At 43.0% G+C, this 27,323-nt stretch overlaps 2 protein-coding genes across 5 annotated transcripts in view; both read left to right on the top strand.

The window, feature by feature from the left end:
* Nucleotides 1-160: 160 nt before the first annotated feature.
* BCAS2 (breast carcinoma amplified sequence 2) lies at nt 161-2,111 on the top strand. Its single transcript, XM_014948460.1, has 3 exons — nt 161-1,200; nt 1,342-1,422; nt 1,669-2,111. The coding sequence occupies exons 1-3, from the start codon at nt 1,124-1,126 to the stop codon at nt 1,796-1,798; spliced, it is 288 nt and encodes a 95-aa protein (XP_014803946.1). The 5' UTR covers nt 161-1,123; the 3' UTR covers nt 1,799-2,111.
* A 668-nt stretch (nt 2,112-2,779) lies between these two features.
* Nucleotides 2,780-27,323, top strand: part of TRIM33 (tripartite motif containing 33) — a 30,693-nt gene continuing 6,149 nt past the window's right edge. For 3 of the 4 annotated variants that reach the window (XM_014948545.1, XM_014948547.1, XM_014948546.1), the window contains exons 1-15: nt 2,780-3,260; nt 10,684-10,802; nt 10,899-11,046; nt 13,221-13,353; nt 16,145-16,261; nt 18,309-18,423; nt 18,714-18,860; nt 19,373-19,490; nt 20,032-20,276; nt 20,527-20,691; nt 21,502-21,702; nt 23,491-23,623; nt 24,135-24,198; nt 24,471-24,630; nt 25,675-26,018. In XM_014948545.1, the coding sequence (XP_014804031.1) occupies nt 2,807-3,260; nt 10,684-10,802; nt 10,899-11,046; nt 13,221-13,353; nt 16,145-16,261; nt 18,309-18,423; nt 18,714-18,860; nt 19,373-19,490; nt 20,032-20,276; nt 20,527-20,691; nt 21,502-21,702; nt 23,491-23,623; nt 24,135-24,198; nt 24,471-24,630; nt 25,675-26,018 (2,663 nt within the window). In that variant the 5' untranslated portion in view covers nt 2,780-2,806. The remainder of the gene's footprint in view (nt 3,261-10,683; nt 10,803-10,898; nt 11,047-13,220; nt 13,354-16,144; nt 16,262-18,308; nt 18,424-18,713; nt 18,861-19,372; nt 19,491-20,031; nt 20,277-20,526; nt 20,692-21,501; nt 21,703-23,490; nt 23,624-24,134; nt 24,199-24,470; nt 24,631-25,674; nt 26,019-27,323) is intronic. The other variant, XM_014948548.1, reaches the window with a different exon arrangement.

The raw sequence follows: 27,323 nt of genomic DNA on the forward strand, positions 1-27,323 counted from the left end.
AGGAAGGGTAATGATAGGACAAGGGGAAACGGTTTTAAATTGGAAGAAAAAAGATTCAGATTAGATCTCAGGAAGAAATTTTTTACTCTGAGGGTGGTGAGACACTGGAACAGGTTGCCCAGGGAAGTTGTGGCTGCCCCATCCCTGGAGGGGTTCAAGGCCAGGCTGGATGGGGCCTTGAGCAACCTGCTCTAGTGGGAGGTGTCCCTGCCCAGGGCAGGGGGGTTGGAACTAGATGATCCTTGAGGTCCCTTCCAACCCAAACCATTCTATGATCTGAAAGAGAGGGAGCTCTCTCTGTGGCCAAAACATAGCCTGTGTTTAAATACCTCCCAGTCTTGAATCTTGTGAGTTATTGCTTGGGTAGCAGTTGGTGATAAGGGCCTTTAACTGAGCATGACTAAAGGGACTAATGACACCCTGCAAAATGATAACTCAGTGATGGAAACAAAGATGATTTACTACTGATCCTGCTCAGCCTGGAGCTGTTATTAATAAAGCTGTTCCGAAAGCCCAAATAAGTTGTAGACAGTGTGGCTGCAGGAAGCACCAGCGCTATTTCAGTCCAAGAATGTCAGTGCCCACTTCCAAGAGGGTTATTTTAGGGCTTAGATAACGGTGTAGACAAAAGGAAGGTGAAAGTTCCCTTTGGAAGGAGGCAGAGGGCTGCTCAGCTGAGGAGGGGGGAGGTGGCAGAGGATCTAGAGGATCATGTGTGTCGGGAAGTGAAAAGAGCTGTTTGTATTCTGACCGTGTTACGTGAGGGAAACAATAAAAATTGGTTACAGGGAATTTAAGAATTAAAATTATAAGATGGGTAATTGGTGGGGGGTGTTACAATACCATTCTAGTCAGAATAGCATGAGCTTACAGTGCCAAGCTTGAAGATAAAACCTGATCAGGTGCTGGATGTGATTTGATCACACTGTCTGATGGCAAGGACTGACCACAGTGGTTCTTTAAGGTTCATGTGTTAAAACTGGAGTGTTTTGGCTTTGTGTCATTCCCTTCAGGAGCCCAGAGCACAGACTGTGCTGAGAACAAGTTCTCTGGTGCTTGGGTCGAAGTGGCTTTAACTCTGAAGAGTTAAATGAGTCTGATCTGGTAATTGTACGTTTTCCTCATGTTTTGCTTGCATTTTGCTATTAGGCATCTGGTTCATATGATCGAACAAGCCCAGAAAGAGCTTCAGAAACTGAGGTGAGCCATTCTTTTTCCTATTTTCATACTTAAGTTGGAAGGAAAGTGAACCTCTCTCCCCTGTATTTCAAAATTAGAAGAAGATACTACAAATTTTAAGGAAAAGAGAAAAAAAAATGCATAGTGTTTTTTTCTCCACAGGAAAAACATTCAAGATCTGAACTGGCAACGAAAGAACATGCAGCTCACAGCTGGGGCTAAGCTACGGGAGATGGAATCTACGTGAGTGTCTCATATTTGTGGAAGATTTAGCAGAAAAATTTATCTTTTGCCTGAAAATCTTCCACGCAGAGCATCAGTGATCTTTAAGTACTGTAGGATGTTATCGTGCGGATACTATTCCTTTGCACAAAGTGTTTTATAGTGTTTTTTACTTTTTTTTCCCCTTCCAGATGGGTCTCTCTGGTCAGTAAAGTGTTGCTTTGCACAGAGTGTTTTATAGTGTTTTTTACTTCTTTTCCCTTCCAGATGGGTCTCTCTGGTCAGTAAAAACTATGAGATTGAACGAACTATTGTGCAGCTGGAAAATGAGATCTCACAAATCAAGCAGCAGCACGGAGAGGCAAACAAGGAGAACATCCAGCAAGACTTCCAGTGACTTCACTCTCTTACTGCGGCGTTAGGCAAAACAAAAAGCTTTGGAGGTGCTGAGTGTTTGTAGACACGGCCGGTTGGGGTTGTGTCAGGTGATAAAAAGGTATTCTCTTGGTTTATTTTCCTTGTCCTAAATTCTAGGAGGGGGCGGGGCAGGCTGGGAATGTCCTGCTTTGGTGTATTTTGGGCACAGTGAAATGCTGGGAATTGATTCCGTTTTTATGCACCTCGAGTAGGAGCTCTTAAAACACAAACCTGGTCCCTGTTTCTGCATTTTCCCTGATGCTGTGAATAAACGCTGGTTTTTGTTATCTGTACGTTCTGGTCCCGGTTGGGCTGGGGAGAGGGGGGGGTGGGCCGTGCCCTGAGGACCCCGGGGCCGTGCTGGGGGGTGGGAAGCCTCCAGCCTGGGGCTGCTCGGTGTCCTTACCGGCCCTGTGGGAGGCTGTAACGCTAAAGGAACACCCGGTAGGTACTCGCCGACACGGACGGGGTGTCCCGCCAGCCCGCGGTGCCCGCCATCCCCTCCCTCCCGCGCGCCTACCCCGGGACCGCCGCGGCCCAGCGCCGTGACCGCATCGCTGGAGCTCCCGCGGGTCCATCGCCGGCTCCCTCGGGCACGGCGGGCTCCGGGCCGGGCTCCGCCGCTCCTTCTCCAGCCGCCTCCGGGGCCGGTCCCGGCGGCGCCGGTTCTGGGGGGCGGGACCTGCTCCCTACCCCACGCTCCGCCCCTATAGCGCCGCGGCTGGCGATTGGCTGGGAAGCCGCTGCCACCGCCCAATAGGGATTCCCCGCGAGGTGCAGTGACGCTCCCGCGTCCCGCCCCCTCCCGGCGTTACGTCACGACTCGTGTCTCCGGTCGGGCCCGTCACGGCCGAGCACGCGCTCCTTGCGCACGGCCCCGCGGGCAGTCACCCCCCCGCCGCGCGCCTGCGCTCCTCCGGGGCGCGCGCACGGCGCGTGGTGACGCCGTACGTGCGCGGCGCGGGGAGTCGGGTTCAAAGGAGGAAACATGGCGGAAAACAAAGGAGGCGGCGGCGGCGGGGAGGGGGCTGCCGAGGCCGGGCCGGGCGGCGGTGGCGGCCTAGAACCTGCAGCCGCCTCTCCGTCCGGCGCCGCGCCCCCCGCGCTCGCCTCCGCGCCTCCCGAAGAGCGGGAGAGCCCAGGCGCGGCGGCGGCGGCGGTGGAACGAGGTCTCGGGGAGGCCGAGGCCGAGGCGGCGGCGGGGCCCGGTGTCGCTCCCGGGCCGGGCCCCAGCCCGGTGCCTCCATTGACACCGGCGGCTCCAGCGCCTTTCTCGCTGCTGGACACCTGCGCCGTGTGCGCGCAGAGCCTGCAGAGCCGGCGGGAGGCCGAGCCCAAGCTGCTGCCCTGCCTGCACTCCTTCTGCCGCCGCTGCCTGCCCGAGCCCGAGCGGCAGCTCAGCGTCCCCATCCCCGGCGGCGCCAACGGCGACGTCCAGCAAGGTGAGCGCGGGCCGGGATCCCCCGGTGGGACCCGGGCTCGGGGTGGGGGGGGGGGGTTTCTCTGTGGCAGCGGCGAGCGCTCGGCCTCTGTCCCTCCGAGGGGAGGAACCGCGGCGGTTCCCGGCCCGGTGCGATCGCCGGGCCCCTCAGCGGCCGCGGACGTGACCGCACGTGTCCCGCGGCCCCGATGCGGGCGGGCTCTGCCCCACAGCGCCCGGCTCCTCGCCCCGCGTTCTCCAGCGACGGCTGAAACTTGGGCGTTCTTGGAATTAAAGTGTAAATTGCGTGTGGGTTTTGCTTAGTTGTGGCTTTCAGGGGTGCCAGAGTAGAGGCGTGTCTGGGGAGGCGCCCCGGAGAGATTTGGCTGAACGAAGCGCCGTCCTCTCTGGCTGCCTCTCTGGCTGCCTCTCTGGCTGCCGTCCCCTCTCGGGATCCCGGATCCCCCCTGTCGGGCTTCGTGCCCGGTTGGACACGGTGTCCGTGGCTCACCGGGGGGCTCCTTCCCGAGGACGGAGGTTAAACACTGCCCTGCTGCTTGTCATTTGACTTGTTGAGCCTCTAGTACTTCATACGTGACTTTAGCGCCGTGGAACAAGCGCAGACTGCTCCTTCTAGGTGTTTGTGTTGAAATCATAGCTAGAAATTATTTTATTTACTTACTTATTTTATATGTTCACGGGTGGAATTGAAAAGCTTGTGGAGCTTTTAATGGAGTGACTCACATGGTGTGGTCTGTAGACCAAACGAGGGCCCTAGTTTTAGTAAGTAGTTTTGCAGGTCTTAACTGGGCCCTGTGGTCAAAGAGACCTTGTTTGGTGACATCTTTCTGGTGTTAGCAAGGACTCAAGCCTTTCCTGTATTGCACAGTGGAGGAATTAACCTGGCTCAGTGGGGGTTCTTTCATCCAAACTGTTCAGAATCTGTTCATCTAGGATGTAGTCTTAGAAAGTCCATCAGTTTTTAAAAGACAATGTGTTAAGTATAGTTCATTAACATCCAAAAGCACCCAGTTGGTCTTGTGATCCTTCTTGTTAAATTCCAGATTCTACATTTTACATTATATGTACTAGTAAAAGATGGACAACTTAGAAAGCTAGGTTTATTTTGCTAGTAATTAGCAGGTTTATCTGAATCCCTCAAGGTCTGTTGGGAACACCACAAAGTGCAGCTTTGGAAGTATATATGAACTGGGATATCAATTCTTGTTTAGGAATGTTTGATTTTCTGCTTGGTGAAATAAGGACTTATCTTTGGATTGCTGCATGAAAAGCTCTCGGGTGACGTGAGCACGGTGTGTGTGCAGGAGAGCCCAGGAGAGTAAACTGGTGAGGGTGTGTGTGATCCACCTGCTCTGCTTTGAAAGTCTGAGGGAACAAAGGCATTAGTCCAGCAGGTCAGTTAAGGAGGAGACACTGACCAGCCAGAAGATGAAGGTTTTGTGGACAACTCTCTACACGTTGCCCATGGAATCAGGTGAATGGCTCCTGAAATGCCTAATAGTCCATCAGGTACAGAACATACATTCTCAAGGTGCTGAGAAGCACCACGTTCCTTAGTCATGCAGGTTCCTTCCCTGTTGGTGGGGGTTTTGGGAGTTGTGAAGCGTTACTTCCACTTCTGCTTCTCTGGTCTCTTTAACCATGAGCAGGTGTTTTTCACGAAGGAGGAGTGAGTGGGAAGTGGCACTTGTACCTGGAGCAGGTTGTGTTTGGCTTGAGGCTCTCAGTGCTGGACCACAGAAGAATGGCCTTGATTCCTAAAAGTTTGAGAAAGAGTAACTAAAGTTTAAAACAGTTATCTAAAGTTGTGGTTTGCTGTATTATAAAGAAGTAACTAATTAGATTAATGCCTATTGCACTAGTGAAATATTTTTTTTTTTGCTGTAGTTAACATTTACATTGGGGGGAAAATCATAAGTACTTTGTTTTATGTATTTAAAGCGTGTATTTTAACGTCATTTATTTAACGTAAAAAGTAGCATCTTGTGTTTAGTTTAATGACTTAATAGGTCATTGGAATGTGCATTTTATTTGGTGGATAGATGATTTCTCAATGCCTGGTGGTTCAGCTGTCCGACTGGACTCCTCCTTTCAGATTGAAGATGTTAGAAGAAAATGTCATCTTGTATTTGTATCACAGTATTCTGAAAAATGTTTGTTTCTAAGTTAGAGATTTCAGACGGTTACAGATACCACAGAACAACTTTTTATGCACCTGCTGCTGCTTCTGCTCCTGGTAAGAGAGGTTGTTTTGAGGTTTCACTGCCTTGCAGAGATATTTGTAATATCTGTTAAGAAGATTATTGCAATGGAGAGAGTGTGTGGCTCTCTCAGCAAATGTCACAATTTTCATTAGGCTGAAAAGCTAAAAAATAGGTACAATATGTTTTCAAGAAAGCCTAAGGGAAACACAGAAATGGTTAATGTGTATGTATGTATAATTTGAGAACGATACATTTACTACTGAGTGCTCTAGTATTGTAAATTATTTTGATACTCTGAATTCAGCTTCCATACCCAGTGTTTGTGTGTTTAGAAACAGTGTGTTAATCGCACCTTAAATTACGCAGTAACTATTTTTAATTTGGTTTGATGTCTATGAGAATGTGACATCACTTAAATTGAGTTGGGTGGTAGTTGCTGTATTTTCAGTCTAGAAAGCTGAGTATTCCTGCAGCAACAGAGTGCTTAAGCTGTGTAAGTGCAGGCAATGTAGTTCCAGTGAGAGTTAGTACACGTCCCCTGGACTCCTTTCATGGTTTAGCTTTCTCCTGTGTTGATGACTGAGGGTCATGAATATGTGGAGCCCAGCAAAGGCTGAGTCCTGAAAACTGTTCAGTTTATATTCTGGGTTTACTAGAAAATCTTGGTTTGAAACATAAATTTCAGTCTAGATTAGTAGTGCATTTTAAAATAATGGTTTTGTCTAAAAATTCTAGACGTGTTATTTCTTATAAGATTGATGTCTATAAACTGGTTTTCCTTCTTAATTTCCTTATAAAATAGAATGTGGTATGGGTTCAATGTATGACAGTTGTGATATAAGCAAGGATTGTTTGTCAAATAGAAAACAAAAGTTGAGTTGGGAGTGGACCTTGAAAGCAGGTTTGTTTTTTTTTTATAATGTATTTATATTCTGATAGATTTCGGTCTGATTGTGTCACTCAACCCGTGGTGGTTTGTTTCAAGGTCTGATCCCTGAAACCAGAGCAGGGGGTTTGCCGTATGGCTGTGCAGGAACACTCTTGGACCTGAACGTTTCTGAGAGAAGTAAATATTATGCACGTGTGGGAACTCCTCGTGGTGTTCTCGGCCAAGAGAGGAGACCTGGCAGAGAGCCCTTTCTTAGAGCACTGTGGACGTGCCAAGTTTGAACTTAAAACGGAAGTTTGAGTTATTAGATTGCATGAGTGCTTGCAAATATTTCCTGAACTGTGAAGCTTTATCATCATTATAACAGTGTAAACATCTGAAAGGATTTTTAATTTTTTTTTAATATTCACTTAGTGCTTTTGTGTTGGGAATCAGCCTGACACATTTCAACCCAAAACAAATGTGTGTGTTTAAAACCAGATGTCTAAAACAAGGCTGTTCACTCAACAGTAATTAGGGTTGTAGAAGGCTGATGACTTGATTGTTGATGGGTGATGTGGTAGAGTTTTTGGATAAGCTTTGAGAGATACTTTGAATTTATAAATTTTGACCTTCTGGGAAGACTCCCCACGTTCCCGTGGTGGAGTGCATCGTGTGTGTGCCGTGGCCACCCGTGCTCGGATCGATGAGCTCCTCACCCTCAGCAATACCCCTTATTTTGTTGCCAAAGGCTGTCTTGGCGTTAGAAGTTCAGTGACTTTACTTTCTGTTGTTGCTTTTGTCCTCTGTGAGATGTCAGAAGTGTTCGGTTGGGCTGTGGCATGTTCATTTTAAGTTGACTGAAATAAACAAGGGAATGATGGATCCTTTAGGATGGCAGCTCCTTATGGAATTTCGCAGTTCTGGGTCCACTGGTGTCATGTCTGCAGTGGGTGGGTGAGTTTCCATGGCGAGCTGTAACCTTTCCCCCTTCCTTCCTCACCACTTCCCCTCCCTGCAACCCGGGGCTGCAGAGCTGGGGCTCCCAGCTGGCTTCTCCCAGGTTTCTCCCAAAATCGAGAAAAACAGATGGAGAGGATGGTAGGACGTGGGTTTGGCTGGGAAACAGGTTAATTCTTACTGGCCCAGGAAGCATCACCTTTCTACAGGTGATCTCTGAAACATCTGATGAAATTCCAGAAGGGAATTTTTTGAAGTGTGGGTCAGGAGCCAGGAATTAAGATTCAGAAAATTCCCATTTTTTTCCTTCTTCTGCAAAAGCAGTAGATAGGAGTTTGTGAGAAATGCCGGCTCACACCTAGAATTTAAAGAGGACAAAGTCGCCGAAGCAAAGGTATAGAAATTTATTCTACGAAACAGCGCTGAATCGGGTGCATCTCAAAGTAGAGGCACACCCCCTTTTGGTTTTTTAGGTATTTTTATACTCCTGAGTTACTGTCTCCCTTCTCATGGGCTGAGAAGTTGGAGCTCACATTCTTCCCGACCGCCTAACCTATTATAGATAAAGCACATATATCTGTTCTACAAAATTATTATTCTAAACACCCCGCTATATGTTTGTCATCACCTGCTGTCCAACATTAGTGGTTACAAGTACTCTGGTGGTCATATCTTCATTAGTTAAACAGAACCTTTCTCTGGACACGATTTCACTGGTTTGATTCCATGAGGCTGGAAATATGGAGAATCGAGCCTTTCCTCCTCCATCTCTGTAGCTCCAGAGCACTTTTAAAATTTGGAAGAGTATTTTAGTATCGTCAGGATTAAGACATCAGACTGGAGAAATTCATTCCAAGCAGGCTTTGAATAAATTTCCTGTTGAAAGTAGTTCAAGATGAAGGCTTTCGTAGTAGCGTTAACCTGTTGAAAACAATTAGCTGTTTTGGGATGTGTGCAAATAGCCATCAGAGAAATGTCCTTATTACCCTTGGGATTTTTTAAACATAAATACAAGGTATATCACAAATATAAGGTATTCTCATAGTTCAGAGTTACAATCAAGAAAAATACTTCCTTTGCAGTTTTTGGTGTTAGTTGGCAATGGTAGATAAAAGCATCTTCTATTTGAAACCTTAAGTTCTTTGAAATGTTCCATTGTGATTTGCCGCTGGATTATGTTGCAGACTTTTTAGCAGTCTTTCTTTTTATGGAAACAAAATTACTTTTTCTCCTCGATTTGTTTCAGTTGTGCACTTTCTGACATCCTTTGATGTCTGTTGTCTGGTTTAGTGTGCTTTATCTAAATCATAAGCAGTTAAAGGGATTACATAGATGCTGCTCTCATTAGTGTGCTTGATAAAGTCTTTGACAAATAAGAATGTCCAACGTGTGATGTCAGGAAGACGTGACTTCTGGCAGCCTCACAACGAGGGGTTCCACGCGCATCACGGGGTGGAATTGGGGCTGTTGGTCTCTGTGGGACAGGGCTCTCCCCGTGGTCTGTGTGTTCCCCTGGGTCAGAAGCTGGGGCCGTTCCAGAGTGTCCCTTTTGGACAGATTGTCCTGATGAGCGGAGCTGGGGGCTTCTGTGGGGAGGTTCTTGAGATGTGTCCTCCATGGGCTCTGCTGGGGCTCTGGCAGCTCCTGGCCGATCCCCACGGAGCTCCTACACACCCACCCTGACGGCGTTCCTGCGGGATGGGCTCCTCTCCATTCTCCTTCATGGTTTTCTCCAGCCCAATTGCTTCTCCTGACAGTGTCAGAGAGGCTTTGGGATCGTGTCGCAGGGAATCCGGGAGCTCCTTTTCCCTCTGTGTCAGGCTTTGGGAACCTGTAGGGAGGAATGGCTCCTGGTCTGAGAAGGTGGCCAGTGAAACCCGTCTCCTTTGGGTGGAGTTGACAGGCAAGGTAGGCTTTTCCGACCTGCTGCGTTGGTGACTCTCACACCAAGTGTGAATGGAAGCTCTTGTGCATGTTGTATTTTTCGTGTCTTGCTCCCCAAGCATATTTGGTTTGATGAAACAGGGAATTTTCAGTTGGATTATTGTTGTTGCTCTGCACTGAATCGTCCGTGTTCTGAAGCCATCGTTAATTTTAGCACTTGAAAAAATTAATGCTAATTTAGTACTAATGTATTTAATGTCCCTGAAATAAGTCCTGCTGTTCTAACTGAATATCCACAAAGGAGTTGAGCATCATTTAATTACACTTACTTTTCACAGTTGTTTTAGGTGTCCCAGCGTATAAAAATACCCAATCATTTTGAAAGCTTCTTCTTGAAAATGATATTTGCAATAAAATTGTATAGGAACTTGATTTAAAACTAGTTGACGCTTCTGGGAAGAAAGTGTTAATCACTACCTTAGTGGCAAATCAGTTTTCAAACCTTTAACGTAGGTTGTTTATAGAACATCTTTAAATGTCAATTTGATTCATGTAGTAACCTCTTTGTGGCTCCACTGAGGATTTAAAACTCTAATTTAGCAATTACAGAGGATAACAAAGCAGGGTACGGAAAGGAAGGAGTCTGATTGATGTCTGGTGCTAAAGCTCCGTGCGTACACGTCCACCTCTACACGTGCTGCAGGAAGGCACGGGGAGTTGGCATGAGAGGTTTTTTTGCCATCAACTCCTGGATTTTTTTGGTATCAGCCTTCCATGCAGAACACTATTTGAAAAAAAACTGAAACCTTGATATAGTTTGTGTTACTGCTTCTGCCTCCCTGACCTCATGGAAACGGGTTATGCTGGAAAACATCCTCTCTTGTGTCTGGGAGAATATTGTGAGGCACTACTACTGAGGTGTTCTCATGAGCATCACTACAGTCACACCTGACTATCCAGGCACCACCTCTTAATGCTTGTCTTGAGACAGGCTGGACAATCACAGAATCACCGAATCTTCTAGGTTGGAAGGGACCTTAAAGATCATCTTGACCAACCGTCAACCTAACTGACAAAAATAGACACCCACACAACAAACAAGGGGCATCATCACTAAACCATCCCTCCCAGCACTACATCAACCCGGCTTTTGAACACCTCCAGGGATGGGGCCTCAACCACCTCCCTGGGCAGCCCAGTCCAATGGCTGAGAACCCTTTCAGTGAAAAAATTTTTCCTAATATCCAGCCTGAACCTCCCCTGGTGCAACTTGAGGCCATTTCCTCTTGTCCTGTCGCCTGTGACTTGAGAAAAGAGACCGACCCCCCGACAATGGATGGCTATAAAAACTAATTAACAGGTGTCTTGAGTTTAACAAACTAAAATCAGGAGAAAAAAAAAGATGATACTTGCTTGGGGAGAACAAACATTGACATTCATCTTTTGATTCTGTGCATGTTGGTTTTCGTGTTCTTTTTCTTAAAACTGGAGAACTTTCTGTTTTGCAGTTGGCGTGATCAGATGTCCGATATGCCGCCAAGAGTGCAGACAGATAGATCTGGTGGATAACTACTTTGTAAAAGACACGTCAGAAGCACCCAGCAGCTCCGATGAGAAGTCAGAGCAGGTAGGGCACTTCCCAGCCTGCTGGAATTCCCTTTGTTTCTGTGTGTGTTTAATGCTTTCCAGGAAAATAGTGGTAACTGACTGTTTGCCTTTGTAGGTGTGCACAAGCTGTGAAGATAACGCCAGCGCTGTCGGATTTTGTGTAGAGTGTGGGGAATGGTTGTGCAAGACTTGCATAGAAGCTCATCAGCGAGTAAAATTTACTAAAGATCATATGATCAGAAAAAAAGAGGATGTATCTTCAGGTGAGTGTTTGCATATCCCTTAGTCCTTCCTGTGGTAAGAACGTCTTCTCTTTGGCACATGTAAAAGGAGAGAGGGAAGACTATTTTGGTAACAACCGGTTGTACGGCTTTCCCCAAAGATTTCGAAAAAAATTAGTAAAAAGCTACCAGTGCAAAATTGGTAGCTCTAAAAATAGAGGAAAACCTAAGTTTTAAACTAAAATGGGTTATTTGCTGATACTTTGTATGGTTTGATGTCCAATGTAAAGAAATATCTTAAGTACAGGAGAAACAGAATGAGACTGCAGTCTTTGGAAAGAATTTAGATCCATTCTTAATAATCCTTTTATTTAGTAGAATAACTCAATGGAGTGGTTGAAATCTGGAGAGCGCTGGCAGATTGGTTATTTTATCCATTGGCCACAGAAATTAAATTACACATTTTGCTGTCCTTGGCTATAAGGAGCAATTGTTTTCCCAGTAGAGAATTATTTGCAGCTAAACTTGTAGCCATATTCAATACAATTTACTATTGTATTGATACTATTGAGTACAGGTGGAATTTAAATTTATTTTAGGTTTAATAACTCTTTCAGTTAGTGAAAGTTAATGTGCAAAGTGTGTATACAGTTTGTTTAGACAGACAGCTTTATTGGAAGTTAATTCTTAAACTCTCTTTTGACTGTATATAATTTATAGCCTACTGATGCAGTGTGGAAAACATCCTCAAAACAGGTAAAAGGTAACTAGGTTTTAGCTTAGAAGATTTTATTTGTAAAAGGCATAAAAGTTCTGATTTAAAGACCTGTAGGTTCTGCACAATCTGGATCTATATGAAGACTGATCATATTGAGGAAGGAAGATCTTGACATTTTTCTCTCTTTCTACATTTAAAATAAATTACGACCTTCCTGATTGTTTCATTGTGCCATTTCAAAGGAGTTACGCTGCTTTGCTTTCTGCCAGCTCTCATCAAAGTTACACTAGTAGTTAAAAAGTTTGCTATTGAGTTTATTTCTTTAAGGCAAGGATCTTATTTCACTTGTTCTATCAAATAAAATTCATTTTTGGAGGAGTTTCGCTGTATGTCTTAATGAGTAGGGCCCTAGGAAGCTTTTCATTAGGAGTGCAATATTGTGACTGCCAACGTAATGCTGTAGCTCTGCCTCCCCTTCAATAACCTGAGCGGGGAGGTGCCAAAAAAATGGTTGTTCCAGTAAGTTAAACTATCAAAAATGTGAGTTGGTGTTTTTGGGGGTGGGTGCCCCTGTGCAGTTGATGTGCTGGGGTTTGGTGAGGATACAGCCTTCTGTGACCTGACGGACAGTGATCCCCTAACTCTCTTGATTGTGGGCAATGACTGACTGTGCATTATTTGCTCAGAGAGGCTTGTTCTTGTCTGTCTTGTTAGACTCTAAAATACGCCCCGGAGACTTTAAATTTCTATTAATGAGTGTCAGCTGCAGATTCATGAGCTCTCTTTCTTTACAATAACTTGCATGGTATAACAAGCTTCAGAAGTGCTGGAGACTGAGGAAGACATTCACGTTTTAAACCTTACCTCTTCTATCTTCCAAAGGCTGCTTTCCTCTGTGCTGAGCTCAAAATATCTTTAGAAGACTGTGCAGCACTTTTTATTAAACTTGAAGCTATTTTTTGACGTTATCTGTTTTTAAGTGGAAAAGCTAAGTAGTTTAGCTGGGGTTTAAGTAACTCTAAACATGGGCAATGTTTGTTTGCATTTGCTACTTCAGTTGCATATGACTTAATGAGGTCATAAAGGTTTTGAAGTGATAATTTCGAAAACCGATGGGTGTTTGACAGCATAAAAGTTTGTGAGGTTTGATTCATTCAATGTGTCAGAGGTGAAATCGCATGCAACTTAATGTTTAAACATGTGTACAAGATCCTGGTGTTTGTGTACACTTTGCCGGTGTCTCTTGAGTGGCAGGAGAGGAGTTTCTCCTCCTCCTCCTCCTCTCCTTTGAATGCGATAAAGCACAACCAGCTGTAAACCACTGGCACTGTAAATACTTCAGTGAGAATGCACTCACGTACCTCTAGGGTGAGAATGGGTCTGTAGTTGTCTTTGTCTGAATTCTTGGCTGTTACTTAGCTTGGAAGTTAGTAATTTTGCTCTTCAGATTGTCTAAATTTTATTTTAAAATGCAAAAATGGTTTATTTTTAAAAACAGAGGCCGTGGGAGCATCTGGTCAACGTCCTGTTTTCTGTCCTGTCCACAAACAAGAGCAGTTAAAACTTTTCTGTGAAACCTGTGACAGGCTGACATGCAGAGACTGTCAGTTACTGGAGCACAAAGAACACAGGTACAAATGTTCCCATGTCTTAATTCCTGTGCCGTGCTTTCGCAGAGCGTGGAATGGCGTTGATGGCAAACAGTTGTGTCACTAAATACTCTTGTATTTACTCCCTGTTGGACTGAAACGATCCCTTAAAGGAGAACCCATGTGGAGTGCTGAAAACTTAAAGTGATCAGTGGGTTGAGCTTTCTCAAGGGTCTCCAGAGTGGATTCTGAACGCTGTGGTCCGGGGTGATTTGGGGGGATTAAGGTGCTAATTGGGCTGGTGTTGACCAGGGCTTGACCAGACATGGCACAGCCCTGAGCACCCAGGGCTCTAATGAAGCAAAAGTGATAGAGTGAGTCATGGATGAGGTAATTTTTTGAAAGGGCATATTTTATCATTCAAAAGTCTTTCAACTTGGGGTAATTTTGTAAAGCAAGGTATAAATTTTGCCTCAGATGAATATATTTTTCTAGTAGAGGGAAGAATTGTTTGGTTTTAGTTGGTTGAAAGTTGCCTCATTCCGAGTAAAAAGAAATGATGGGGTTTGACTTGAGCTTACTTTTCTCTGGGCTGCTAGAAAAAGTTGGAATCCCTTAAGATACATTAAAACTTCCTGCTTTTTAGCAGCTCTGTCATATAGTTGTTTGGATATTTGAAAAACTATTTTGCAGTGTTAGGATAGGGGGTCTGGGGAAAAATATGTATTTTTCAGCCACTGCATCACTGCTTTTCCCAGTCACTCTACACGTAACACCTCTCTGTGAAGGTGCTTGACAGTATGCTGCAATATTGAATTTAATGGTTTTTTCCTAGAGTAGTGATTACTCTCATAGACTGCTGCAGCAGCCTAATGGAGAACTTTTACTTTTGAAATTAGTACTTACTATTAAAATATTAACAACCCCGAATATTCCTGCTCTGTTCTTTCATAGGCTTGATCATAAATACCCTGAAGGACACTCTTGTCCGGAAGGCACGGTCTCCTGGGATTTGTTCACTAACTTTTTCTAGTTGATTTCTTTGCATCTGTTTTGTGCATGATGCTAACGGATTAACAGATGTATCTTGTTCTACTTACCTGTTCTTTTCCAGTAAGAGAAGAGAATACCTTGCTATTAACATGCTTTGTTGCAGAATATTTGTTAAAAATTGTTCTGTCTGCAGATGTGAATTACAGATGAGTAGGGCGACTGCTTTGTCTGCCACGAAGTACAATTGAGGTTTTTATGAAGCTCAATAAATCATTGAAGGAAAACAAGTGGAAACAGGAATTGAATTTAATGTCCTATTTACTTCTTATCTAAAATCCTGATAGTTTGCACCAAAGGAGAAGGAATTGCCATTTCAGTAAACTCCATGGCCCAGTGTTCAGTTCAGGATTTCAGGTGGAAGAATTGCTGGCGATTCTGTAGAAAGCTGACATTCTTTTGGCAGTGTAATGGTGCAGTTCCTCTAATTTAGGTAGCTTTCTGTCTGCACACTTTGGAAGCTAGAACTACAATACAATATTTCCAAAAAAAAAAAAGAGAAAGCACCCTTTTAACACTGAGACTGAGGCATCTGAACTCCTGCAGCTGGAACTTGTCTGTTGTTCGTAGAAACTTGAATGAACAGGAGCAAAGTCATTTCTGTTGTGAATAGAATTCTCTTTGCCCAAGTCTTGGTTATTGTAACTGAGAAATTTGACTCAAAAAGCAGTGTTACTGTCAGTTTGATCATAGACCCAAAAGTCTTTTCCTGTTAGACTAGATTATAATATTCTCCTAGATTGGATAAAAGATGACACTATTTTCTTTTCAGCAGTGGTTGGGAGATAGTATGGGTTACTTCTGATGTGGCTTATAAAATGCTTCACTTTAGTTGTAGGAGTTCTCTGCCAATTTGAATGTTGGGTTTTAGTGTAGTGAAGAAGGGAAGACAGTCTGGGAACCTGAGTTTTCCCTGTTGTTGACAAATTTTACATCAGAGCATTAAGTTTACTTGCTGCAAAGGCAAGAAGTGGCAAGTGACTGACAGGAATCCTGGGTTTTGGGGGGAATCTTTGATAGCTGAGCAGTCAATCACAAAAGATGAAAACTCTTGGAGCTATTTAATGCCTCTTCCCATTTCAACATGGGCATTTTGCTGCTTTTGTGTTGTTAATTCCTCTTGTGATGCATAGTATGTTAGGAAAATGCAGCTAACTTTGTTATTTTCCTTCAATGTAGCTACTTGCACTCTTCAGATAAAGTAATGGAAGGTGCCTTTAGTAAAGTAGCTGTTTGAAGGACTTGGAAGGGAAAGTTGTTCTTCCCCTGGAAGTACTGAAAAAATTCTAAAAATTAAGGTTTTTTTAATAGGAGTATTCTCTTTTGGATTAAACTAATTCAGTCAGATATGAGCAATATAATCTCAGCTGAAAAACTGATTTGCTGCAATAGGGTGGGGTTTTTGTATCATTTAATGTGTGTTTAAGCTATTGGTGTGTTTTCCTCATCTAACATTAACAAAATGATTTGTTGTACTTTGAAGTCTCTGGTATCTCCTTTAGCTGTTCCATAGGTTGCTGTCTTGTGGAACGGCACAGGGCATTGTCTCCTGTGTAGTTGAGATTAAGAAGTGACCCACAGAAGTTCAGTCTTCTGGACACTTACAGAGGGTTTTATCGATGCTGAGATGTTGTGCACATTGATGGGCATGCGTATAGTTTATTTTTTCTGTGTGTTTTGTCATATTTTTTTCAAAATTTTATAGCTTTACCTCTAAATTGAGAACCCTTAGTGTCGGCACATTGCTCCTTGGTAATGATGTTGTCTTTTCCCTGTTGAAAAGGTATCAGTTTCTGGAAGAAGCTTTTCAGAACCAGAAGGGAGCAATTGAGAACCTGTTGGCCAAGCTTCTTGAGAAGAAGAACTATGTAAATTTTGCAGCTACCCAAGTTCAGAATAGGTAAGTACCCCAAAATGATTTACTGTTATTATTAGATTGCCTTTTTAACGAATCAGAGTAAGATGAATGTTGGGACTAGAATAATACTTACATTTTAGCTGATTCTGTATCTTTAGTTGTGTTGGACTTAATTACTTTTTGTAATGTTTTCTTCCCTACAATCCTGTGCATCTGTTGGAAGTTGTTACAAGAAACTAATGCCAAAGAAGATGTCTTTTATGGCACCTCTGGGGAGAACCAAAGATGTGACACATTTATTATGTGTGGTGGTGCGTGGTGTGGTGCAGGTCTGGGAATTCCACTGTGATTCTCAGTGGTTTTGTGAGCCTTCTGCAACTTCTGTGTCACTTGCAAAATGACAGATGGTCAGGGATGGGAAGTACGAGGGTAGAAGGAAGTGTACCAAAGATATACGGGGAAGTTCTGGTGCAAATTTTTAACTCCCAGTGGTACCATGTACATTTAAAAAAAAAAAAAAAGGGTTGTAAGGGAAGGAGAACATACAATGTGACAGAGGCAAATGTGTGAAGATCTAAGCAGTGGAAACTTCTATGTGTTGATTCAGCGTGGAGCTCTTTGAAGGGACCAAAAAGAGAACACCATCGTGAAGCAGGACATTCTGCAGAATTGTTACAAAATGTTCTCTGATAAGAATTCAGGGCCCATAATGGGTGGTACGTATATGAGTAACACACTGTAATGGCTTTTGCCTATGAGTTTCTGGCTTCACTGAAAATTCAGTGAATTTTTGCAGCCTGTGATTGGGTTGTGTAGAGATCATGGTTGTCTGCTGAGCCAAACGGGTGGTGCAAGTGGGACACTAATTTTCTTTGGTGTGCCACTCAGTTACTCTGAAGTGTAGGGCGCACAATCCATTACCATAAAAACTTCAGCAGATGAAAAAAAAAAAGTTTATTACAGTAATGTTGTCAGTGTTGGCAGATGGTATGAAATTGCCATTGTATGGGATTGTGAAGTGTAAAACAGTGTTGAAGGAGCAGCTGCCTCCTGGGATGGTTGTTCGGTGCCAAAGCCAAGGATGGATCCCTAGGGATTTAATGAAGGGTTAGTTGAATGTTTTTTGGAGTAAAAGACCAGGTTGTGCTGTCATGAAAACGTGTCCAAGGTGCCTTAAATGGCATTTGACACCAACAATGAAGATTGTTATCAGACAAAGGAGTATTGGTCTCACGATGCTGTCAGGATGAGTGATGTCCCAAGTTCAGATGCTTGATCTGGCAGCAAAGAAGCCCTTTAGAAAAAAGAAGCCCTTTAAGAAATGCTGTATTTCAAATTCTCTGGACAATGCTCAAGATGTTTTTCTTGAGTCTGAAGAAGTTGAGAATAGAGAAGACACTAAAACTGAGGAAGAAGGACGGTGATAGAAACGATGAAGAGATGTGAGGTGTAAAAAACTGAAATGCAGTAGTAGTAAAACACAAGAGAATAATGTAGACTGATGTCAGGCAAATCATTAGTGAAATGTTTATATCCTTATTGTGTGTTAATTGCAGGTATGTAATAACCTTTTTCTTACAAGACTTTTTTGGGAGATGGAGGGATCCGTCTGAAATTCAGGATTGACTTTCTTTTGGGTTAATATGCAATAGCATAAAAGTTTAAGGCATCATGTATAAATTCTTTATAGTGAAAGAGACATGGTATGGAGATAAATATATATGTGTCTTGGCTGGGTATGTCTGTATGTGTAAAAATATAAATAAAGTGTATAAATCACAAGGACTGTTTCACATTATTTTAAGTAAAACACCAGTTGTTAATTGAGAAACTATTTTGATTCCAGACAGTTTAATTTTTTTCCAAAACTGAAATTTTTCCATTTCTTTTAAAAAATTGCTTAATGATGATTTCTCTGTTAGAAATCAAACAAGCTATAAATTTCGTGCTTATCAGAACTTCTTCAGTACAGAAATTACTCCTTCATCCCTTAGCAGGAAGATGCCTGTGGTGTTTGGTATTTGGCAGCGTAGTGTAGAGCAACTGCCTGACAATACATTTATATATATATATTTTTATTTTTTTTTAGGATAAAAGAAGTAAATGAAACAAACAAACGAGTAGAACAGGAAATCAAAGTGGCTATATTCACCCTCATCAATGAAATCAATAAAAAGGGAAAATCTCTCTTACAGCACCTTGAGGTACAGTTAAGAGAAAAATTGTTTTTCACAGTTTCCAGTCTCCTATTGAGAACTCGCATTCTGTGTTTGAAAACAGATTTTTCCTGCACTTTGATACCTCTGAGAGGAACAGTAGAGTGGAATAATAGAGAATTATTACTTGATGGTTCTCCCCACTCTGGATATGAGCATTAGTATAAGCTGCTTGGCTTGTGACGTTTTTCTTTCGCTCTAAGAACTGTGACAGCGGTTTAGATTTTCCTCCTAAATCTGAAGCCCTCATTGTAATAAAAGTTTGTGTTTCTTTGTAGAATGTCACAAAGGAGAGACAGATGAAGTTAATACAGCAACAAAATGACATCACTGGTCTTTCACGACAAGTGAAGCATGTGATGAACTTCACTAATTGGGCTATTGCAAGCGGCAGCAGTACTGCTTTGCTCTACAGTAAGCGGCTGGTAAGGAAGCGTCCTCCGACTGGGCTGTGCAGGGCAGGAGCATTTAGTCAAAGAATTGTCTAAATACTGTGTAGCTTCACCAGATTATATCCAAGGAAGAGACAAGGAGTTGTTTGTGCTTCATTTAAAAAAACAAAACAAAACTTTCTGTAACAGTGGGATAAATTTCCCAGCTTGTACACCACGTTTCATATGTAAATGAAGGACTTGACAGTAGAAGGAACGAGGTCAAGCTCTGTGAAGGCACCTGAGTGTTTCACCTGAATCACTGCAGAAGCAGTATTATTGTATAACAGTACTTGTCTGTAATCCTTTGAGTTGAGTAAAAAATTAGTAGTACAGTGGGTGGTTTTCCTGGAGAATTGCGTACTTTCCAGGCTACCAGCCAAATGTGCTATTGGCAGTCCTTGCTGGTGATCAGCAGTCTAAACTCACTGGGCAAAGGCACACTTCTTAACGTTCTCATTTTTTATTTCATTGTCATCAACACTCTTGTTTTTGCTTTCCATTAGATAACATTCCAGTTACGTCATATTTTAAAGGCACGTTGTGATCCTGTCCCAGCTGCCAATGGAGCGATTCGCTTCCATTGTGACCCTACATTCTGGGCAAAGAACGTCGTCAATTTAGGTGAGAAAATTGTGTTTCTTCATTCAAGGAGGTTTGTGTGCACAGTAAACTAACTTTTCATTGTGTAAGTAGCGGTTTAAAGCTGACACTACTTCTTCATGGGCAGTTCCTCAAGCAATTTTTGAGTGCTGTTACCCTTGGAGATTAGTGAAGTAGGAAAAAGCAAGGCTCTCCAGAACAGAGCTTCAGATGGTTTTTGACTAGGAACCCAGGGCAGGCAGGGGAAGTTGTACAGGAAGCAGAACAGAAACTCTCAGCCTCAATAAAAAATGACATGCAAATTCCAATGACTACATGTTCAAAGTAAAAAAAAAACCAAAAAACACTAAACTAATCATTTTGTGTTTTCCCTTTAAAATCAGACCGGAGCTTGCGCTCTAGCTGTGTGGTCTTAAAAGAGACTTAAAATTTCAAACTCAAATTGCTTTATTACTGTCCCCAAGGAAACTGAATTAGAAACATCTGAATATCCTACATTTATCAGTCTTAGGATGATGATGGAGATTTAACTGCTTACTAGTTCTTTCTTTGTTTTGTTTAGGTAACCTTGTCATTGAAAATAAACCAACTCCTACTTACACTCCTAATGTAGTGGTTGGACAAGCTCCTCCAGGAACAAACCACATCAACAAAGCTCCGGGACAAATTAATCTGGCGCAGCTCCGGCTTCAGCACATGCAGCAGCAAGTTTATGCCCAGAAGCACCAGCAGCTGCAGCAGATGAGGATGGGGCAGCCAACGGGGTCCGTTCCCAGGCAGAGCAGCCAGCAGGTCTTGCAGCAGCAGGTAAGTGTCTCCTACATTCTTATTTCACCTTTTGCCATAACACCGAGACTTAAAATTGCCCGCTGAAACGTAAACTTGCCAAGCAGTTTATAAAGGTGAAAAATCTTTTGAAATCTGCCATACTTTAAATGTGACAACTTATTGGCTTTTCTTGATGTTATGTAACTAGTAAACCTACTGCTGTGGAAAGAGATTGGCTTCTTTTTTCCATGTTAAAATCAAAAATTTTAAAAAACAAAAACCCTTGCAGCCTCCCAGGTTGATCAGCATGCAGACCATGCAGAGGGGTAACATGAACTGTGGGGCTTTCCAAGCACATCAGATGAGAATGGCTCAGAATGCTGCTCGTATACCAGGAATACCACGCCACAATGGACAACAATACTCCATGATGCAGCCTCACCTTCAAAGACAAGTATATCCTGTGTACACGCTTCATTTGTGCCATTGTGCCAAACTTTCATTACAATCAATGATACCTCCAGCTGTAAACGTGTTTAGTATTTATAATGCACAGCTACGCACGTTTATATGCTTTTTCATGTTGCATACTGTACTTTTTTGCTGAACATAAGAAAAATCAAATGTTAAGAATGAAAATGAATTCTAATGTTCGTATTGCATTTAGTTCTGGGAAACAAAATATTTCTTTCTTCACTTTGCAGTGACATTCAGCTTTTGGGTTTCTTAGTGAATAGTCAGGAATAGTGAAGTGCAAAGTGGTGTAGTTGAGGGTTTTTAATGAAACTAAATTCTAAAATGTTTTTAAATTCAAACCTGAAGCATGGTGCAGATCTCTGCATGCCATTAAGAATAAAAATTCTTGACAATGAATGTTAATGTAAATGACTTTATAATACTTGAAACAGTCACTTTTTTCTTAAAAAAAAAAGTTTGTAGACAGACATATGGATTCTAAAACTGTCTTTGGAGGAAGTAATTACTTTAAGAAAATATAACTGTATATGAAAATAATTTGGTGGAAGATGTACTGTATATTTAAATATCTAGCCACATAAAGTGTTTTTTCTTTCCAAGTAAATAAAAATAGCAGTTGTTTTGCATTCAGTGCTGTCAGTGCTATGTTGATAGAAATGTGAGTTTACATGTTCTTCCCCCCCAGTTTTTTGTTGAGGACTAGCATGTAATGCACGTGTTGCAGTTTTACGCACAGTGGCTGTCTGATGTCTGTAACGTAGTCATGGTCTCTTCTCTTTTCCTACAGCACTCTAACCCTGGCCACGCGGGGCCTTTTCCAGTTGTCTCTGTGCACAACACCACTATTAATCCAACTAGTCCCACCACAGCAACAATGGCGAGTGCAAACCGTGGTCCAACAAGTCCGTCCGTTACAGCCATCGAGCTCATTCCTTCTGTAACAAACCCAGAGAATTTACCTTCCCTGCCGGACATCCCACCGATCCAGGTCAGTGGAGAAGACCAGGCACTTATGTGATGGGTGAAGTAATGATTTGCTTTCCTTTCTGTATCGTTTTAAAGTCGAAGATTTAAAATCTTCAGCCCTTGACTTGGACATGCAACTATTTTCACTATATTGTGCTTACCTGCTTGACCTCTGTTAACCTTAATTAATCAGTATTTAATGGCTGTCCTGTAGTAAAATTGATACTTTGATCTGTTGATCCCAAGTTCTGTGTTCACTTCCTTTATTCCACAAGACTATCACATGGGAAGGTATCACTAGAATAGTTGAATAGTTCTGTATGTTGAATACCATGAATGATGATTTATTCAGAGTTAAAGTTGCCTGGCACTTCTCTGTGATGTTCCTAAACGGGACAGTCAAATGCAGTAACTACAGAGAAGAGGTGTCCCACTGCCCTGGTTCTCTCTGCTGGCATTTCCTCAGCTCTGCCCTGCAGTGGGGCTGTAATCGTTCCCTTGTGTGCAGGGGGCCAGCCTTTACGTCAGAGGTTTGGCACAACTCTTCAGCTGATAGTTCCACACACAATCTGAGGGAGATTTTGATGAAGGCAAGCTCGTTTGGAGAGGTCAGAAGCGTAATTTAATGTATGAGTGGAGGCAAAGAGAATAAAAGTAATACATTTTCTTCAGGAGTGTTTGGGAGGCCAGGGAGGGGAGGACGATGGCTTTGTCTGGAGAATAAGATGTTCCCATTGAAATGCCCGTATACAGTACGGGAGATTTGGTCATGATACAGGAAACAATCACCTTAGAAACAAAACCTGACTTTCATCCAAGCAGATGGTCTGCTGTAATACCCATAGCAACCTTTTAACTTAATCTACAGAGAGTCGTGTTCAAGGGTTGCATGTTCAGTTTTCTCCTGAGACTGCAGGTAATTTGCTAATGTAAGAATAGTGGGAGGAAAAAGGGGTGACATCTCTGAATGTGACTGATCTGCAGTGCTGAAGCTTTGTTCAGTCAGAACAAAACATGAGAGTAACTGGCCATGACTGATTCAGCTGAACGTGTCTAAAGTTCATGATACCCAAGTTAGAAATAGTTGTTAGTGGGATAGTCTAAAACATAAACATGCGATTTCTAGGTGAACTGAAAATGCAGGTTTCCGTTAAGATGCTTTTTGTTATACCTGTTCAAATAATAGCTGTTAAGGATTTTAGTTGATGAGTTGGGTAGGAAGCTATTAGTCTCTCAACTTGCTTGCACAGTCATAAAGATCCACTTTGAATACAATGTTTTTCAATCACGTTGTTTGCAAGTTAATAGCTTTAAGCAGTTAAAGTAATAGGGTAACTGCTTCCTTATTTTTATAGAAACTAGAATCTGTGTAAAAAGTGAATGGGAGGAAGGGAGACTTCACATCGTGCTAAGGAAAAACAAGTTTGTGGTTTCCTATAATATCTTAATGGTGGAATAGCTCTTGCAACATTGGTGACCTGGTAGTTTGTATGAGTAACACCATCTGTATGATGAGCACATTAAACATCTGAGAACCAAAAGTTTGCTATGACCTGGAGTAAAATGCAACCTGTGACTGTACCAGAACTCAGATATTTAGGAGCTTCTGAAAAATTTTGCTTTAAGTTTCTCACTGTTCCGAAAGACTGATCTCTGTATGAAAATGGTAAGGATGTTTGCTGATGTCCTGAATTCTTGAAGGCATAGTGAACAGTTCTGGTAAAGATATTGACCACAGTTTAAAGATGTGGAGCTGCTAAGGAAATTTAATTAGACCTCTCTGATTCAGACTTTTGGTTTTGCTTGTTAGCTTGAAGATGCTGGTTCAAGTAATTTGGATAACCTTCTAAGCAGATACATTACAGGCAGCCACCTACCCCCACAACCTACGAGTACCATGAATCCCTCCCCAGGACCTTCAGCTCTGTCTCCAGGGTCATCAGGTAAATGTGATGGGTATTTCTAGTGATGGGTCCACGTTTCTGGTATTTAATTTAAAAATTATTACCTACTGTTTACTGCCAAAAGGGAAGAGTTATTTTGTTTAAAATTTGTTTTCCTCAGAAATAAATTATTCTGGAAATTCAAGTTTTACCCTCCTTCAGAAGTATCTTTCTCAAGACCTGCATGCAAAACATATAGTCTGCTTTGCTTGACTTTATTTGTGGATGTCAGTGGATAAAATTGGGGATTTAATGGGCTGAGGGCTATCCCACTGTTTGGATTAGGTGAAATAATTATTGGGGCTCTAACAACAATATGTTGTCTGTGTTTTTATCTAATGTGATGTGCTACACCTTTGTTCTGATCAAACGACTGAGAGGGCAGCTGACTTGTGTGAATTATTAAATTCGGATATTCTAGCAGTACTTCTGGTGTTACTCAACACTAGCCATATATTTTACTGCAGAACTGAAATTTGTACCAAATCATCTTCTATGCTTCTTCTTGCAGGTTTATCCAACTCCCACACTCCTGTAAGGCCGCCCAGTACCTCCAGCACAGGCAGCAGAGGAAGGTGAGTGTGTGACATTAACGCTGCCAGGCTGAAAACTCAGACGTGAAGAGTTCAAAAAGTGAATTGGCAGTGGGTCAGTGGGGCTGTGATGTAGCTGTGACCCAGGAGATTTCCCTCCACCCCCTCACTGTGATTCTCTGCTGTCCCAAAAACTTGAGCTATCTTGTAAATATCCTGATGTGCTTTGCCTTTGAAAGCGTTCAGGAAATGGTCAATTTAATTTCTTTGCTCTGCTGAGTTTTCCTCTGATTTATATGCTGGTTTCTTTCTAGCTGTGGCTCCTCGGGCAGAACTGCTGAGAAAACTAGCGTTAACTTCAAGTCTGACCAAGTGAAAGTCAAGCAAGAGCCAGGTACAGAGGAAGAGATATGCAGTTTCTCAGGAACAGTAAAGCAGGAAAAAACAGAGGATGGCAGAAGGAGTGCTTGCATGGTAAAGTTAGTTTGTGCAACAGTATGTTCTGTTTTTCCTAGCAGCATGTTTAAGAATTTGGAAATAATAAAGTAATTTTACTCTTAAGCCTCATACTCTGTTAGCAGCCCTGAAGACCAGGAGGTGTTTCTCTCTCTGGCAGTGTGGCTGAACTCGAGGTGTGGGCACACTCCAGCACTGAGCTGTCTGGTTTTGTAGTACTGCAAAGGCAGCTAATTACTGGGGGTTGTGACATAGGTACCAATAAGCTGGCAATGGGACTAGAACAGTAGCTTGCTGGTTTATGTTGAACAAATAAACATGAAACCGTGTCAGATGTTTCCCATCCCAATTTGGACAGGACTTGTGATGTGGATGCAAAACACACCAGTCCTTGTCAGTTTTATGTTTTAGGATAAGGGAGTTGCATGTTGAAAGCAGTCCCGTAGAAAACAGAACTTAATCTCAGTTTGGTCCATGTTGAGGACTTTATTATATTCTTTAGCTATTAAAATGAAATACCCTCAGCAGTATAGTGTGTTTGCTGCTTTTAATCCCTAACTAATAAAAGCTATAAGTCACCCATTGTAGGTACTTCCTGAACGTTCATACGTATGTAATTACATTGAGAAATCTTCCAGTCTGTCAGAAGTTCTTATGGCAGAGCATAAATAAAGTATTTATGCAAATGAGTATTTTTCAGTGTTTCCCAATTATGCCTCATTTAATAGGATTGCGTACTGGGAGCAGGGTGATGGATTTGAGGTTTTTTCCTAGTGACAGTGAAGGTATATCTTTAACAATTTGTCTCTGTGTTTGGCTTGAAAGTTTGTTTATCATGTTATATATCAATAGAAAATGAGTCTGTTCTTGAAAGGATGGACTTAAGAAAAGGTAGTTTTTAATATTGTATACAACTTGGGTCTCCATAGTGATTTGTCACGTATTTTAGGAAATGAGTAGAGTACCTCTAAACAGTGGGTGGCTCTTGACTTCCAACGTATGAAGAAAGATGCCCATGTTAAGATGACTCTCTCTGATTTTCATGTGCTGCTTTCATTTCAGCTTAGCAGTCCTGAGAGCAGCTTGACACCACCACTATCCACTAACTTGCATCTGGAGAGTGAATTAGAAGCATTAGGAAGTCTTGAAAATCATGTAAAAACTGAGCCAACGGATTTAAGTGAAAGTTGCAAACAGTCTGGACACAGCCTGGTGAATGGGAAGTCCCCAGTGCGGAGTCTAATGCACCGGTCTGCTAGGATTGGAGAAGGCAATAACAAAGATGATGATCCAAACGAGGACTGGTGCGCCGTGTGCCAAAACGGAGGGGATCTCTTGTGTTGTGAAAAGTGTCCAAAAGTGTTTCACCTGACTTGCCACGTCCCGACACTCCTCAGCTTTCCAAGGTACCAGAAACAGCGTAAAGGTTCCTGAGAACAGCTCTGTGGTCTTGTTCATATGGTAGATCTTAACACACACTACCAAAACTGGTCTTCCATCCTCAACATCAGCTAGTTCAGAACTGGCTAGTTCAGCAGTCGACACACTGGAGGGAAGGGATCCCATGTTAACACACTACCAAAACTGGTGTTTCATCCTCAACGTCAGCTAGTTCAGAACTGGCTAGTTCAGCTGTCAACATGCTGGAGGGAAGGGATGCCATCCAGAGGGACCTGGACAGGCTTGAGAGGTGGGCTCATGCAAATTGCATGAAGTTTAACCAAGCCAAGTGCAGGGTCCTGCACCTGGGACGTGGCAACCCCAGGCACAACTACAGGTTGGGTGGAGAATGGCTGGAGAGCAGCCCTGAGGAGAAGGACTTGGGGGTGTTGATGAATGCGAAGCTCAACATGAGCCAGCAGTGTGCTCTGGCAGCCCAGAGAGCCAACCCCATCCTGGGCTGCATCAGGAGAAGTGTGGCCAGCAGGTCACAGGAGGTGATTCTCCCCCTCTGCTCTGCGCTTGTGAGACCCCACCTGGAGTCCTGTGTCCAGCTTTGGAGTCCTCAACACAGGAAGCACATGGTCCATGGTTGGAACGGGTCCAGCGGAGGGCCACGAAGATGATCAGAGGGATGGAGCACCTCTGCTATGGAGACAGGCTGAGGGAGCTGGGATTGTTCAGCCTGGAGAAGAGAAGGCTCCAGGGAGACCTTATAGTGGTGTTTCAATATCTGAAGGGGCTACAGGAGAGCTGGGGAGGGACTCTTTGCCAGGAAGTGCAGTGACAGGACAAGGGGTAACAGTTTTAAACTGGAAGAGGGGAGATTTAGATTAGATACCAGAAAGAAATTCTTTACAGTGAGGGTGGTGAGACACTGGAACAGGTTGCCCAGAGAAGCTGTGGCTGCCCCATCCCTGGAGGGGTTCAAGGCCAGGCTGGATGGGGCTTTGGGCAACCTGCTCTGGTGGGAGGTGTCCCTGCCCAGGGCAGGGGGTTTGGAACTAGATGATCTTTAAGGTCCCTTCCAACCCAAACCATTCTCTGATTCCATGAATTTCTTGTCATTAAAAAACATCTGGTGGGTCAAAGGCCTGCCTGAATTGTTTTGCATGTAATTGGTCAGGGTTTGTCTGATAAACTTACGGTCTCTCAAAGTGTGATTCTGTTTTGTGAAGTTCATTTTAAAGTCATAATGAGAAAGGTGTTTTTAAGTATTATAATGTACTTGGGAGAGGAATATGAGGGCAGTTCTGCCTTGACTGGCAGAA

This window comes from Calidris pugnax, unplaced genomic scaffold, assembly GCF_001431845.1.
Source record: "Calidris pugnax isolate Ruff unplaced genomic scaffold, ASM143184v1 scaffold91, whole genome shotgun sequence".
Classification (NCBI taxonomy): Eukaryota; Metazoa; Chordata; class Aves; order Charadriiformes; family Scolopacidae; genus Calidris; species Calidris pugnax.

Excerpts from the sequence above, each read along its gene's own strand:
- BCAS2 (XM_014948460.1), top strand. The coding sequence starts at position 1,124 with ATGTTTTGCTTGCATTTTGCTATTAGGCATCTGGTTCATATGATCGAA. Across the intron at positions 1,201-1,341 it reads AAAGAGCTTCAGAAACTGAG|GAAAAACATTCAAGATCTGA; the intron begins GTGAGCCATTCT and ends TTTTCTCCACAG. Across the intron at positions 1,423-1,668 it reads CTACGGGAGATGGAATCTAC|ATGGGTCTCTCTGGTCAGTA; the intron begins GTGAGTGTCTCA and ends TTTCCCTTCCAG.